General features: G+C 39.1%; 1 protein-coding gene across 3 annotated transcripts in view; it reads right to left on the bottom strand.

The window, feature by feature from the left end:
• The window catches only part of RGS7BP (regulator of G protein signaling 7 binding protein), a 98,531-nt gene that overhangs the window by 16,150 nt on the left and 70,270 nt on the right, over window positions 1-12,111 (bottom strand). For all 3 annotated transcript variants that reach the window (XM_035014512.1, XM_035014510.1, XM_035014509.1), the window contains exon 4: window positions 4,595-4,742. In XM_035014512.1, the coding sequence (XP_034870403.1) occupies window positions 4,595-4,742 (148 nt within the window). The remainder of the gene's footprint in view (window positions 1-4,594; window positions 4,743-12,111) is intronic.

Below are 12,111 nucleotides of genomic sequence, written 5' to 3'. Positions count from 1 at the left end.
TCTACTGAATTTGGACTTTGCTTGTTTTTTTTTTTTTTCCCCTAGCTCCTGTAGGTGTAAAGTTAGATTGATTATTTGAGATTTTTCATGCTTATGGAGGTAAGTCTGCTATGATTTTCCCTCTTAGATCACTTTTGCTACATCCCACAGGTTTTGGTATGTCATAATTCTGTTTTCATTAGTCTCTAGGTTTTTTTTTTTTATTTCTTCATTGACATCTTTGATGACTTGTTGGTTGTTTAAAAGCATGTTGTTTTATCTCCACATTTTTGTGTTTTTTTTCCAGCTTTCTTTTTGTAATTGACTTCTGGTTTCATACCACTGTAGTCAGAAAAGATACTTGATATTTAAAAGTGGTATGTCTTTTTGTTGGATTGACCCTTTTACATTATGTAATGCCCTTCTTTGTCTATTATTACAGTCTTTGTTTTAAAGTCTACTTTGTCTATTATGAATATTCCTACACCAGCTTTCTATTCATTTCCATTTGCATGAAATATCTTTGTTCATCCCTTCAAGTTCAGTCTGTGTGTGTCCTGAAGTGAGTCTCTTGTAGGTAGCATACAGATGGGTCTTATTTTTATGTATCCCTTCAGCCACTCTATGTCTTTTGATTGGAAAGTTTAGTCCATTTACATTTGAAGTAACTATAGGTAAGTAATTATTGCCATTTTGTTGATTGTTTTCTGGCTGTTTTTGTAATTCCTCTCTGTTTCTCTCTTTTTTCTCTCTTACCTTGTGGTTTGATGGCTCTCTTTAGTGTTTTGTTTAGATTCTCTTCTCATTTTCTTGTGTGTGTGTGTGTGTGTGTTTTCAAAGATTTTATTCATTCATTTGAGAGAGAGGGAGACAGAGAGAGCACAAGCAGGGAGAGAGGGAGAGGGAGAAGCAGGCTCCCTGCTGAGCAGGGAGCCCAATATGGGGCTCGATCCCAGGACCCCAGGATCATGACTTGAGCCTAAGGCAGATGCTTAACTAACTGAGCCACCCAGGCACCTCTTTGTGTTTTTATGGTAAGTTTTTGCTTCATGGCTTGCCATAAAGTTCACATGTAAGTTCCTATGTATATAATGGTCTGTTTTGAGTTAATAGCAACATTCCAAAACTTTACATTTCTTCTACCCCTGCCATTTTATGTTTTTGATGTCACATTTTACGTCTTTTAATTTTATGCATTCTTTAATTCTTGTAGTTTCAGTTAACTGTATTATGTTTGTCTTTAAACCTTCATAGTTGCTTTATAAGTGATTGATTCACTACTTTTACTATATGTTTACCTTTTCCAGGAGGATTTCATATATATTTCCTTGTTATTAATTAGTGCCATTTCTTTTCAGTTTAGAGAAGTCCCTTTAACATTTATTGTGATGCTGGGTCAGTGGTGATGAGCTCCTTTATAGCTTTTGCTTATCTGGAAAACTCTTAATCTCGCCCTCAATTTTTTTTTTTTTTTTTAAGTAGGCTCCACACTGAGTGCAGAGCCCAATGTGGGGCCCGAACCCATGAACCCAAGATCAAGACCTGAGCCTAGATCAAGAGTCGGACACTCAACCAGCTGAACCACCCAGGATCCCTTCTCCCTCAATTTTGAATAATAACTTGCTGAGAATTCTTGGTGAATTTTTTTTCCTTTCAGCACTTTGAATATGTTATGCCACCCTCTTCTGGATTGCAAAATTTCTGTTGAAAAATCTGCTGGCATACTTATGGGGTTTCTCTTGCTGCTTTTAAGATTCTCTCTTTAACTTTTATAATTTTAATTATTATTAAAATTACCATTTTAATTCTAGCGTCTCTTTTTGTGGATCTCTTTGTTTCATTTTGTTCAGGACTTTCTGTGCTTCTTAAACCTGGATTTCTTCCCCAGATTAAAAAAGTTTTCAACTACTATTTCTTCAAATAAGTTTTCTGGCTTTTTTTCTCTATCTTCCCTTTCTGGAATCTTGATAAGGCAAACATTATTCCATTTGATGTCTCAGAGGTCCCTTAAATTATCTTCATTCTCTACAATTCTTTTTCTTTTTGCTCTTCTGCTCAGGTGACTTCCATTGCTTTCTCTTCTAGCTTGCTGATCAGATTTTTGGCTTCATCCAGTCTGCTCTTGAACCCCTTCAGTATACTTTTCAGTTTAGTTATTGTATTCTTCAGCTCTGTAACTACTCTTTAGAACTTTCTTATATTTACTGTCTCTTTGTTGAGGATTTCCATATTCATCCATTCTTCTGAGTTCACTGAGTATCTTTATGACTATTACTTTAATCCTTATCACATAGGTTGCTTATGTCTGTTTCATTAATATTTTTCTCTGATATTTTATCTTGTTTTTTTGTTTGAAACATAATGTTTTGTTGAAACACTTTGTCTTATTCTCTGTGTTTGTTTGTATGTATTAGTCAAATTCACTACCCCTTCCAATATTGGAAGAATGTCTTTGGGCAAGAGAGGTCATGTGGAACCCAGATATGCAATCCCCTCTGACCACTGGAACTAGGCGCTCAAGGATTATCCTCAATATGGACTGCACACACCCATCTGCTGTGGCAGGGTTGTATCTGTGGTATGGGGGTGGGTGGGATTGGCCCTTGGTCTGGCTGTGACATGTGGTTTTGCTCTGATGGTGTGTGGGATTCTCACCTGAGCATGCCCACCAGCTCTAAGAGGTTAGAGGGATAGTTCCAAAATGGTGCCCACCAGCACCAAACTTAGCAAGGTAGGAAGAGGTCACATATATAGTGGCTGCCATTGTCTCTGTCTCTATATAAGGTCCCAACACTTTCCTGCCTCTCTGGGAAGTGCTTTAAGATTAGTAAGTTGGTTTCCTTCACATACGATCTAGGAACTTTTCAAATTCATGTTTTTGTGCTGGTTCCCAGGGCAAGCAAATCTGTGCATGAGTCCTTAAGAGTGGGTTCTCCATTCCCTTCAGTTTTATAGTTATCCTGGATATAATCCTCATTGGCTTTCAAAGTCTGGTATTTAGGGGGTCTCATATCTCTCATGCAGGGCCTAAGGGTTGGAAGCCTGACATGGAGCACAGACCCCTCACTTCTTAGGAAAAAGTTCTGTACTTTTGAGACCCTTCCTGATTGTGGATCCCAGCACTTATGGTGGAGTCTTTTTTGGCAAGGCAGGGTCTTTGCTTCTCCTATCTCAGTGCTGTCCTTTTTGTCCTTTGTTGTGGAGGCTCTGGTCATCCAATTTGCTGGTCTTTTTCAGAGGAAATTATTATTGTATATTTGTTGGGTCCATGGGAGGGAGTGAGTTCACATCTTACGACACCATCTTGAACCTAACTGCACCCTCTCTTATTTTTATTGCCAGCCATAGCTTGCTTTCTTACAAGCTCAAAAGGCTTAGATATAGTTGCTGTGCAAGGTGCCTGAAAGGGAAAGTGTCTTTGCTGATGGATTATGCCCTGATCATGGCACTCTGGCAGATATTTCTTCCTGGGAATAGAGCAAAGCATTTTCTATTTCATAAATTAAGATAAATCATTCCCTCACCATTTGTCTATAGCTGTATCAGACCGTGCCAAACAGCTTTATTGTTTGAATTGTTAGATTTCCAAGCTTATACAAAATCCAAGTTTTATTAATAGCACATAATTACCACATGCTTCAATTTTCTATAAACACAGAAATTCAGTAATTAGCTTTAGAATTATATTACAATATGAAAGTAGAACCACAATGGCTATAAATGCCATTGTGTGTTACATTTCTAAAAATAAAAAAATAAAATGTTCATTATCTTGTCAATGATTCAACTCCACACAAAGCACTCAGTGGAATTGCCCAGTATTCATTCAACTGCTTTGTGTCAGCTCTAGGGACATTAGTAGCAAAGGACATGAGATCACTATGAAGGCCAATAAACAAGGGCCTCATCTTCCTGCCTCACAGAATGGCATTTTTAGCATCTAGATGAGCCATGGCATGTATTATTATGTTATTATTGCTTCCTTTCCCCAAATGAAATTGAATCACTGTAGAATCACTTCTCAAGAAGGAAACTCCCTCTCTATCAGTGAGCTACTGCTTGTTAAGACAAATGCATTAACTTGCTTTGATCACTAAGGGGCCATCAGCTACATTCTGGGAAAGCAAGAGAAGGGAGATCTATGAAAAGCTGTCAACTGGACAGAATGCTTAGCCTCTGACTGACAGCTCAGCAGGCCATTCCATACACCTGAAATGCAAGAATTTACTGTTGACATCTTTGCATGATTTTGGATTCTTCTCCTTTAAACAAATGGAAATTTTGGTCCCTAGCCCAGTGGGTGAGCTGTGATGGTATATAGATTCAACTTTCTCCTTCCCAAGGAAGCATACTGTTTTCATTTCCATGGAGACACAGTGTGGTAGAGTGGGATAAAAAGAGGCTTGGGAGCCTGTGACTACTGGAAATTCTGCTAACATTCTACTGCAGGATTTAGACTCCTTACCTTCTGTTGCCTCAATTTTCTGAGATTTCTAAAATCTGAATCTGAAAGACAAAAGCTGAATCTGAAAGAGAAAAATCTCAACTTTTATAGCCCTTAAGAGTATTAACTGGAGGAATACTGGAAGTCTATTTAGGGTTACTTCCCACTTACCTTTCAGTGTTCTCAATGTCTGTGGAAACCTGCCAGGAATGTTGCTGAATATCTACAGGGGATGATGAGGAGTCCTCTAGAGCAGGTGTTTCAGTACTCTCCTCAATTTTGCAATCCAAACTCTTGGTTCCCCCACCAGGCTCCTTTCCTAAGTTGGGGGTGGTGGTGGGGGTGTTGGTAAAGAGAAAAAGACAAGAAATCATAAATTCAAGTTCTTTAGCCAAGGTATCATTGCAAGGATTGTCTGTGCTTTGAGTCAGAGGCTCCATTAACCCCAGTTACTTTCTGAATACTAAATACAATACTAATTCAGTTGTTTCTGAATAACATGAATATAGATATCTCTATCTCTAGCTATATAAATATATGTACTTGTGTGTTTAGCATGTTTCACAAGATAGTTTGTAGATCCCAGTTTGTAGATACCCAAGATCAAGGTAAAAGTCAGTCTTTGATGGAGTATGGGGACTCTATAATCCATTCTTAGTGAGGTAGATCAGGTCAGCTTGAGAGGGGAGTTTCAGCCTATGAAATCAAGCTGCTTTTTTGTTCTTTGATTCAAGGGCAACTAAGATGGCCAGGAGCAGGTGACACCCAGCAGGAAGAATGGGAGCTCCTGCCCTTCTCTCTGACTCTGACACTGTCTTGGATTCATATCCCTTAAACAAAAAAAGTTTTGGGACCCAGTATGTGGAAAGAAGTATTATCTTAGAATGTAGGAAACAGGAGATTGTGGACTTGCCTTCCATTTCCTTGGCTTTCCAACCTCCTTCCATTTATCCTTCTATGAGGAAATAGTTCAGCCTCAAGATCCAGACTGGCTCTGCTGGGACCATAAAGTGCCATCGACTAAAGTGCCATGTACTTACTGGGTAGCCATCCACAGCAGTGCACTGCCAGTCCAGGACTTGCATTTACCATGTCTCATCTCAAGTGAATAAATCAGTACTTTCCAGAAACAAATCTCCAAATTGGTTCAGTAATAAATTCATATGAAAATAAATGGGAGTTATAATCTATGGCCCAGATATCGTCTGTTAACATCTTTTTTTTTTTTTAAAGATTTTATTTATTTATTTGTGAGAGAGAGAATGAGAGCACATGAGAGTGGGGAGGGTCAGAGGGAGAAGCAGACTCCCCGCAGAGCAAGGAGCCCGATGCGGGACTCGATCCCGGGACTCCAGGATCATGACCTGAGCCGAAGGCAGTCGCCCAACCAACTGAGCCACCCAGGCGCCCCTGTTAACATCTTTTATTTAGGGGTGCCTGGGTGGCTCAGTCGTTAAGCGTCTGCCTTCGGCTCAGGTCATGGTCCCAAGGTCCTGGGATTGAGCCCCGCATTGGGCTCCCTGCTTGGCGGGAAGCCTGCTTCTCCCTCTCCCACTCCCCCTGCTTGTGTTCTCTCTCTTGCTGTGTCTCTCTCTGTCAAATAAATAAAAAAAAATTAAAAAAAAAAACATCTTTTATTTGGCCTTGAACATTGTCATTTGCAAGGGTGTGTCCTGGTATCATAGGAATGGCTTATGAAGCGGGAGATCTGAGTTTTACCAGTTGTTCATTCACTCTTTAATTCATTTATTCACTTACAAACATTTCCCGAGTGTTAGCCAAGTATCAGGTACTGGGCTTGATGCTAGATTGTTTCTTTTACTCTTTTATTCAGTGTTATTTGTAGTATGTAGCTGCAGCTGTAGAGGAGTTGTTAAGAATATGTGATAGCCCATATCATTGAATATTCATGAGATAGCAGCTACACCAGGCTACCTCTTAGCTCAGTTTCCCTAATCCTGATGTGTGTTCTGCATGGTTAAAAAAAAACAATATAGGGGCGCCTGCATGGCTCAGTCGGTCAAGCATCTGCCTTTGGCTCAGGTCATGATCTCAGAGTCCTGGGGTCGAGCCCCGCATTGGGCTCCCTGCTCGGTGGCGAATGGGCTGCTCCCTCTCCCTCTCCCTCTACTCTTCCCAGCCACTCGTGCTCTCTCTCTTCTCTCAAATAAATTAATAAAATCTTAAAAAAAACTCAATATAAACAGAAAAATTAAAGACACTTGTGAACAGGATGGTAAAATCTAATAGGAAGATTTCCCCTTGGATTCCTGACTGAAGGAGACTAGCAAAAATCTCATCCCTGTCATTTCTAACCTATATGGCAGCAACACGAGGAAAAAGAGACAAGCGATTAAGTGGTTATTAACTGTACGCCATTCATCAACCTATAGTAGAAATGGACCTCTGAATTTTCAGCCAAAGCACAAACATAAGTTTACTGATGAGAACTTTTGATCCTTTTGTGTGTACTTTATGCTCATTGCTCCTGAGTGATGGAATTGCTTTTCCAATTTTATGGTATACTGTTGGGGTGAAATTTAATTAAGCACGTAATTTAGCATATTACCATTTCACAGTTGGAGGGCACTGACCTCTTAAAAGCAATTGCATCGTGCTTCCTGGGAGAGTGCAACAAATACAGTCCATCTGCCACCCCCCGCTGGGCAGGGTCCGCCTTAGGAAGCAGTTCCACAGGGGTGGCTAAGATCTGAGAGAGAAGCAAAAGGCGGGGGTGGGGGGGTGGGGGGCTCCTTAAACCCAGTCCTCTGTTGCTCAGGACTCTGAAGGATTGGGCCATCTGAAAGCACACATGGTTCCCGTGGTCCTCCTGTGGAGTAGAAATGCCTTGGGGAACACAGTATGGTTTGGGCAGCAAAAGGGAAAGGAAGAAGATACACTTATGGGCTTATGGGCTTTGCTTGGCTTGGGGCCACCGTAGCCCCTGTCCTGTGGTCAGAGCTTTCATTCGGATGAGGACAGGGGAGGACACACTCTTTCTCAGAGTCCTCTCTCTACCTCCCTCATATATAAAAAATATATATATACACTTTTTACACGAAAAGGCATAAATAAAATCCAATCCACAATCAGTGTGTTTATACTTACTGCCCGTAATACTTCCATAATACTTACATAAGACAAAGATCATTCTGTAACCTTTTCAAAGCAAAATAACTGTTCATATATTCCCAAAACACACCTGTGAGCTTGTAATGCCAAGTCATCTCCTCCTTCTCATTTCTCAGTGACTAGTTCTAACTCTGCTAATATAGATGAACAAAAATAAAAACCTTGGATGCTGGGCTTGCAGTATAGTGCTATCAGCTCACACAATCTCTGCAGAATTTTGATCATATTGTATCTTCTCTGGCTGAAACATCTTAAAAAGACAGAAGGGATCAGTATGAGTTTAAGGGGTTTTCAATTCCAGAGTATTTGTGGGGTCAAGTTCACTCTGCACGTAGATAATAATTGCTTTCATGTACTCAGTGCATCCCTTCCTAGTACAGAGTCTGTTTATTGCCTTCATGGTACTCGTCTCTTAGAAATTATCTTGCTTATGTATTTGTTAACAAATTAAATACATTTTTAATAGTATATAAATTTGAATATGCTTCTTTCTTGTAGCTTTCATATCTCTAATGCTATGTATTCATGGCTCCTGATTTCTTTGTATACCATCTCTTGAGTTCCACATCTTTAGCTTTCTTGGATTCAGTTTTGTTGCAGCATATCCTCGACTAATTATTTCAGAGCATATCTGTGGAATGCAAAATTTTTTACTCTTTAAGTAACCGAAAATACTTTTTTCTTCTCTCTTTCTCTCTCTTTGTGCTCACGCTTAAATTTTAATTGGCTGGATGTAGAAATCTATCTTCAAAGTAAGTTTCTCTCAAACTTGGAAGATACTATGTCCTTATCTTAATGTCCATATCCAGAGTGATTTGTATGTAGCCTGTTTATGGCTCTCTGGAAAATTTTTAGGGTATTATCTTTAAATTTTTAATTATTGAGATGGCTCCCTAAATAGTGTAAGTGTAGCTTCTCTTTATGTTAATCTTTGTTGTCATTTGCAATCTCTCATCTCCCTTTTTTTATTTTGAAAATTTGCAAACCTACTGTAAACTTGCAATAATACAATGGACACCCAGATATTCTTGTTTTACCAACTGTTAACATTTAGTTATATTTTCCTTTATTTCTCTCTCTGTATCTCTCTATATGTATGTATATGTATATAGGTTTCATATATAGAGATTATATGTCTTATATATAATTTATATATATAAAACTATATATTTAAATATAATTTTAATGACCCATTTAAGAGTAAGTTGCAGTCATTAATGGCACTTTATTCTAAATACTCCAGCATATATCTCCTAAAGAACAAGTATGTTTTCCTCCATAAACTCAAAATAATGATCACGCCAAAAAAAATATTTAACTTGGATTAAATATGATTCAATACAGTTTGATACAATACTATTATTTATAGATTATATTCACATTTCCCCAATTGTTTCAATAATGTTTTTTTCTAGCTTTTTTTTAATTGAAGGCTCCGGTTAAGGATTGTGCACTGCATTTGGTTGTCCTTTTTGTTTATTCTCCTTTTATGTAGAACAGCACCCTTGTCTTTTTGTCTTTCACGTCATTAATATTTTTGGCAGGCGAGAATTCTACCACTGAACCACCAATGCATTAATATTTTTGAATGAAGAGTTCAGGCCAGTTGTTTTAGAGAGAGTCTTTCAGTTTGGATTCGTTTTCTTGTTTCTGCATGCGTAGGTTCAGCGTAAACATTTTTCGGCAAGCATATTATAGAAGTGATATTGTATCTTTCTTAGTGCAGTGCATCAGAAAGCTCATAAGTCACTTTGTCCCATTATTGTTAGTTAAGTATTATTGTTTGCTTGGTTTCTGCCAAAAGCTTTCATTCCAATGAGAAAAAGGGATCCACCATTATAGAGGTACCCTTTTCCCTTAGTGGTTACTAAGTACTCTATGGAGTGATTCATTGAGATGTTATGGCATTTTCAATTTAAGTATTTCTTTCTTTTAGGTTTGGGAAAAGTTTTTCTATTTTTCTTGGTTATCTACTTCTCTGTTCTCTCCATTCTTTCAGAATTCCTCTTTCTTATTGGAGTCTCTGGAACCATCCTATATGTTTCTTTTCTTTTTTTTTTTTTAAGATTTTATTATTTATTTATTTATTTGCCAGAGAAAGAGAGAGAGAGAGAGCACAAGCAGGGGGAGTGGCAGGCAGAGGGTGATGTAAGCTCCCTGCTGAGCAAGGAGCCCGACACGGGACTTGATTCCAGGACCCCAGGATCATGACCCTAGCCGAAGACAGACGCCCAATGACTGAGCCACCCATCCTATATGTTTCTTAACTATTCCCCATACTCCACATTTATTTTGGGGGTTGAATTCTGGGAGAATACCTTGACTTGATCTTATAGTTCACTATTTTAGGGTCTAAGCATATTCATTATAATAATTGCTAAGAACTGTGAAGGGTCCGAGATTTTACTCTACCTGTGAGTTAGCCTGCCACAGTCTCATGGATCGTGGAAGAAGACTTGAGACTTCTCAGTCAGAGACAGAAACAGTTCATTACTCACAGAACAGCAGTGGCCAGACTATAAGCATTTGTGTTGGTTTCTTGAGTCCTAATTCCCACAGGGAGACACAGAAAGGGCCAGATCACTATCTATGGAACATAGGGCCGTGTGACAGGAGAGGGACCCTGAGCTTGGGGATCCTGTCTTCTATAAGCATGTCTGTCCTTTGCCCCAGAGGGAAACATTTTCATTATACTGAATAGTCAGTATGCCCTGCTCTGGAGACAGACATTATCTCTATTTTCCAAGGCATTTACTAAATAAATATACTTGAAAAGATACTATAAAACAAAGGGCAGTCAATGCCTCACTGTGCAAGATGTACAGAAATGCAAGAGACTGGAGGGTTGGCTCCCAATACCAATTAACCCGTCTATTTAGTTTTTATTCGATTGATAACATTTTTATCCCCAACAAATCTGGCTGCATCCTTTTTGTTACAGACTATTATTGTTTTATGGGTATGGTAAACTCATAAATCTCTCTAAGAATATCAACTACATATATTTTAAATTCTTCATCTGTTCCCACTTTAAAATTTGTTCTTCAAGAATTAGTTGTTGCATTTGGCATCCCCTTTCTGGCGTGTTGGCTTTTTTATTATTTTTTAAAAATTTGACATCCCTGGATGTCTATCCAGATTTATCTATGAGGATCTCTGTTTGCCTATCATTCTGATTATAGTGTCTTCCTTCTGGTGATTAAGGAGAAGGGACAGGATGTGTGCCTGCAAAATGTGTGTTTCAAGCTTGTCTTCTGGGTGTTTGTCATCTCCAGTGATAAGTTACCTGGGCACTTGGCCTGGTTTTTGGGCCCCCTGTCTACTCAGAGTTTCCTGTTTAAAACTCCTACCACAGTGACATACACTGAGCAATTTAGCCTGGGAAAAACACTGGAGTAATGTGCTCACTTCCTTTTTCTTCTACTGCTGTCTTTATGGAGGCGCAGAGTTATTTCACACTCTGCTCCGCTGTCCCGTCCTGACAGTCACACCAGATGTCCTCCTGGGGCGAGGAGCAGTGATGGTCTCTCTATTACTCAGTGTGGGGCAGCCCAACTTTTTCTGAATGCAATTTCAAACCTAATTGCCCTGACAACAGTCCCAGAAATCCTTCCTGTGATTTGCATTTGTTGATTCCAACTTCAAAGTATTTCTGAAATTGATTTTATTTTTGCAGTAATTTTCTCCTGCTTGAATTTCTTTTGTTTCTTTTTGAGTGTCTTATCAGCTATGGTTTCTCCTGGTCATTTATATCCACCAATCCATTCCCAATAGCTTTGGAGCTTTGCGAAATTCTCCAAAATTTCTGGTTTGTGGAGGGCATCCTTCCTTGTTTTTCAGGGGTATAGAAGACTATACTCTTTAGCTGATCTCTATTTTCTTTTCCTCTTACAGTTAGGAGGGGCCACATGACAGAGCTACGGCCAATGGATTATAAGTAGGAGTGATGTATGCCTCTTCCAAATTGGCTCCTAAAAATCTTCCCATGTGATCCCACTTGCTTTCTTTTCTCCTTCTGACCTTTGAATGGATGTGGATAATGGAAAGAGCAACACTGCCCAGCCATCCCAGCTCTGGCATTGGACTATGATGTGGATAAATAATGAACTCTTATTGTTCTAATCTGTCAAGATTTGGTGTTGTTTCATGCAGTAGTTACTCTACCCTGACAAATCTAAGAAATAATATGAATTTTTTTTTCATTGTATCTTCTTCCGTTATTTCAATGGATTTTCATACGAGGGGAAATACAGGAATGAGTTCAGTCTCATATCTCTGGACAAGATTTTCCACCAATTAAACTCCTCTTTTGGTGACAGATGCAGAATGAAAGCTGTTCATTCATTCGTTCAGTAGTTATTAATTGGAACTCTCCTCTAGGCACTATGCTAAATTCTGAGGATACAGAGGTGAACACACTCAAGGAGATCAAATCTAGAGAGGACAACAAACAAGAAACCAGGTAACTACCCCTCCATGTAAAAGGTGTTAAAATCTGTGCCATGGAGATGTGTGGAGGACATACTGAGTGTGTATCAGCCCAGCATTGGAGGGCC

Source organism: Mirounga leonina, unplaced genomic scaffold, assembly GCF_011800145.1.
Source record: "Mirounga leonina isolate KUSES-001 unplaced genomic scaffold, KU_Mleo_1.0 Mir_168, whole genome shotgun sequence".
Lineage (NCBI taxonomy): Eukaryota > Metazoa > Chordata > Mammalia > Carnivora > Phocidae > Mirounga > Mirounga leonina.
Note: the sequence above shows the minus strand (reverse complement) of the source record. Positions and strands in the feature narration are given on the sequence as shown.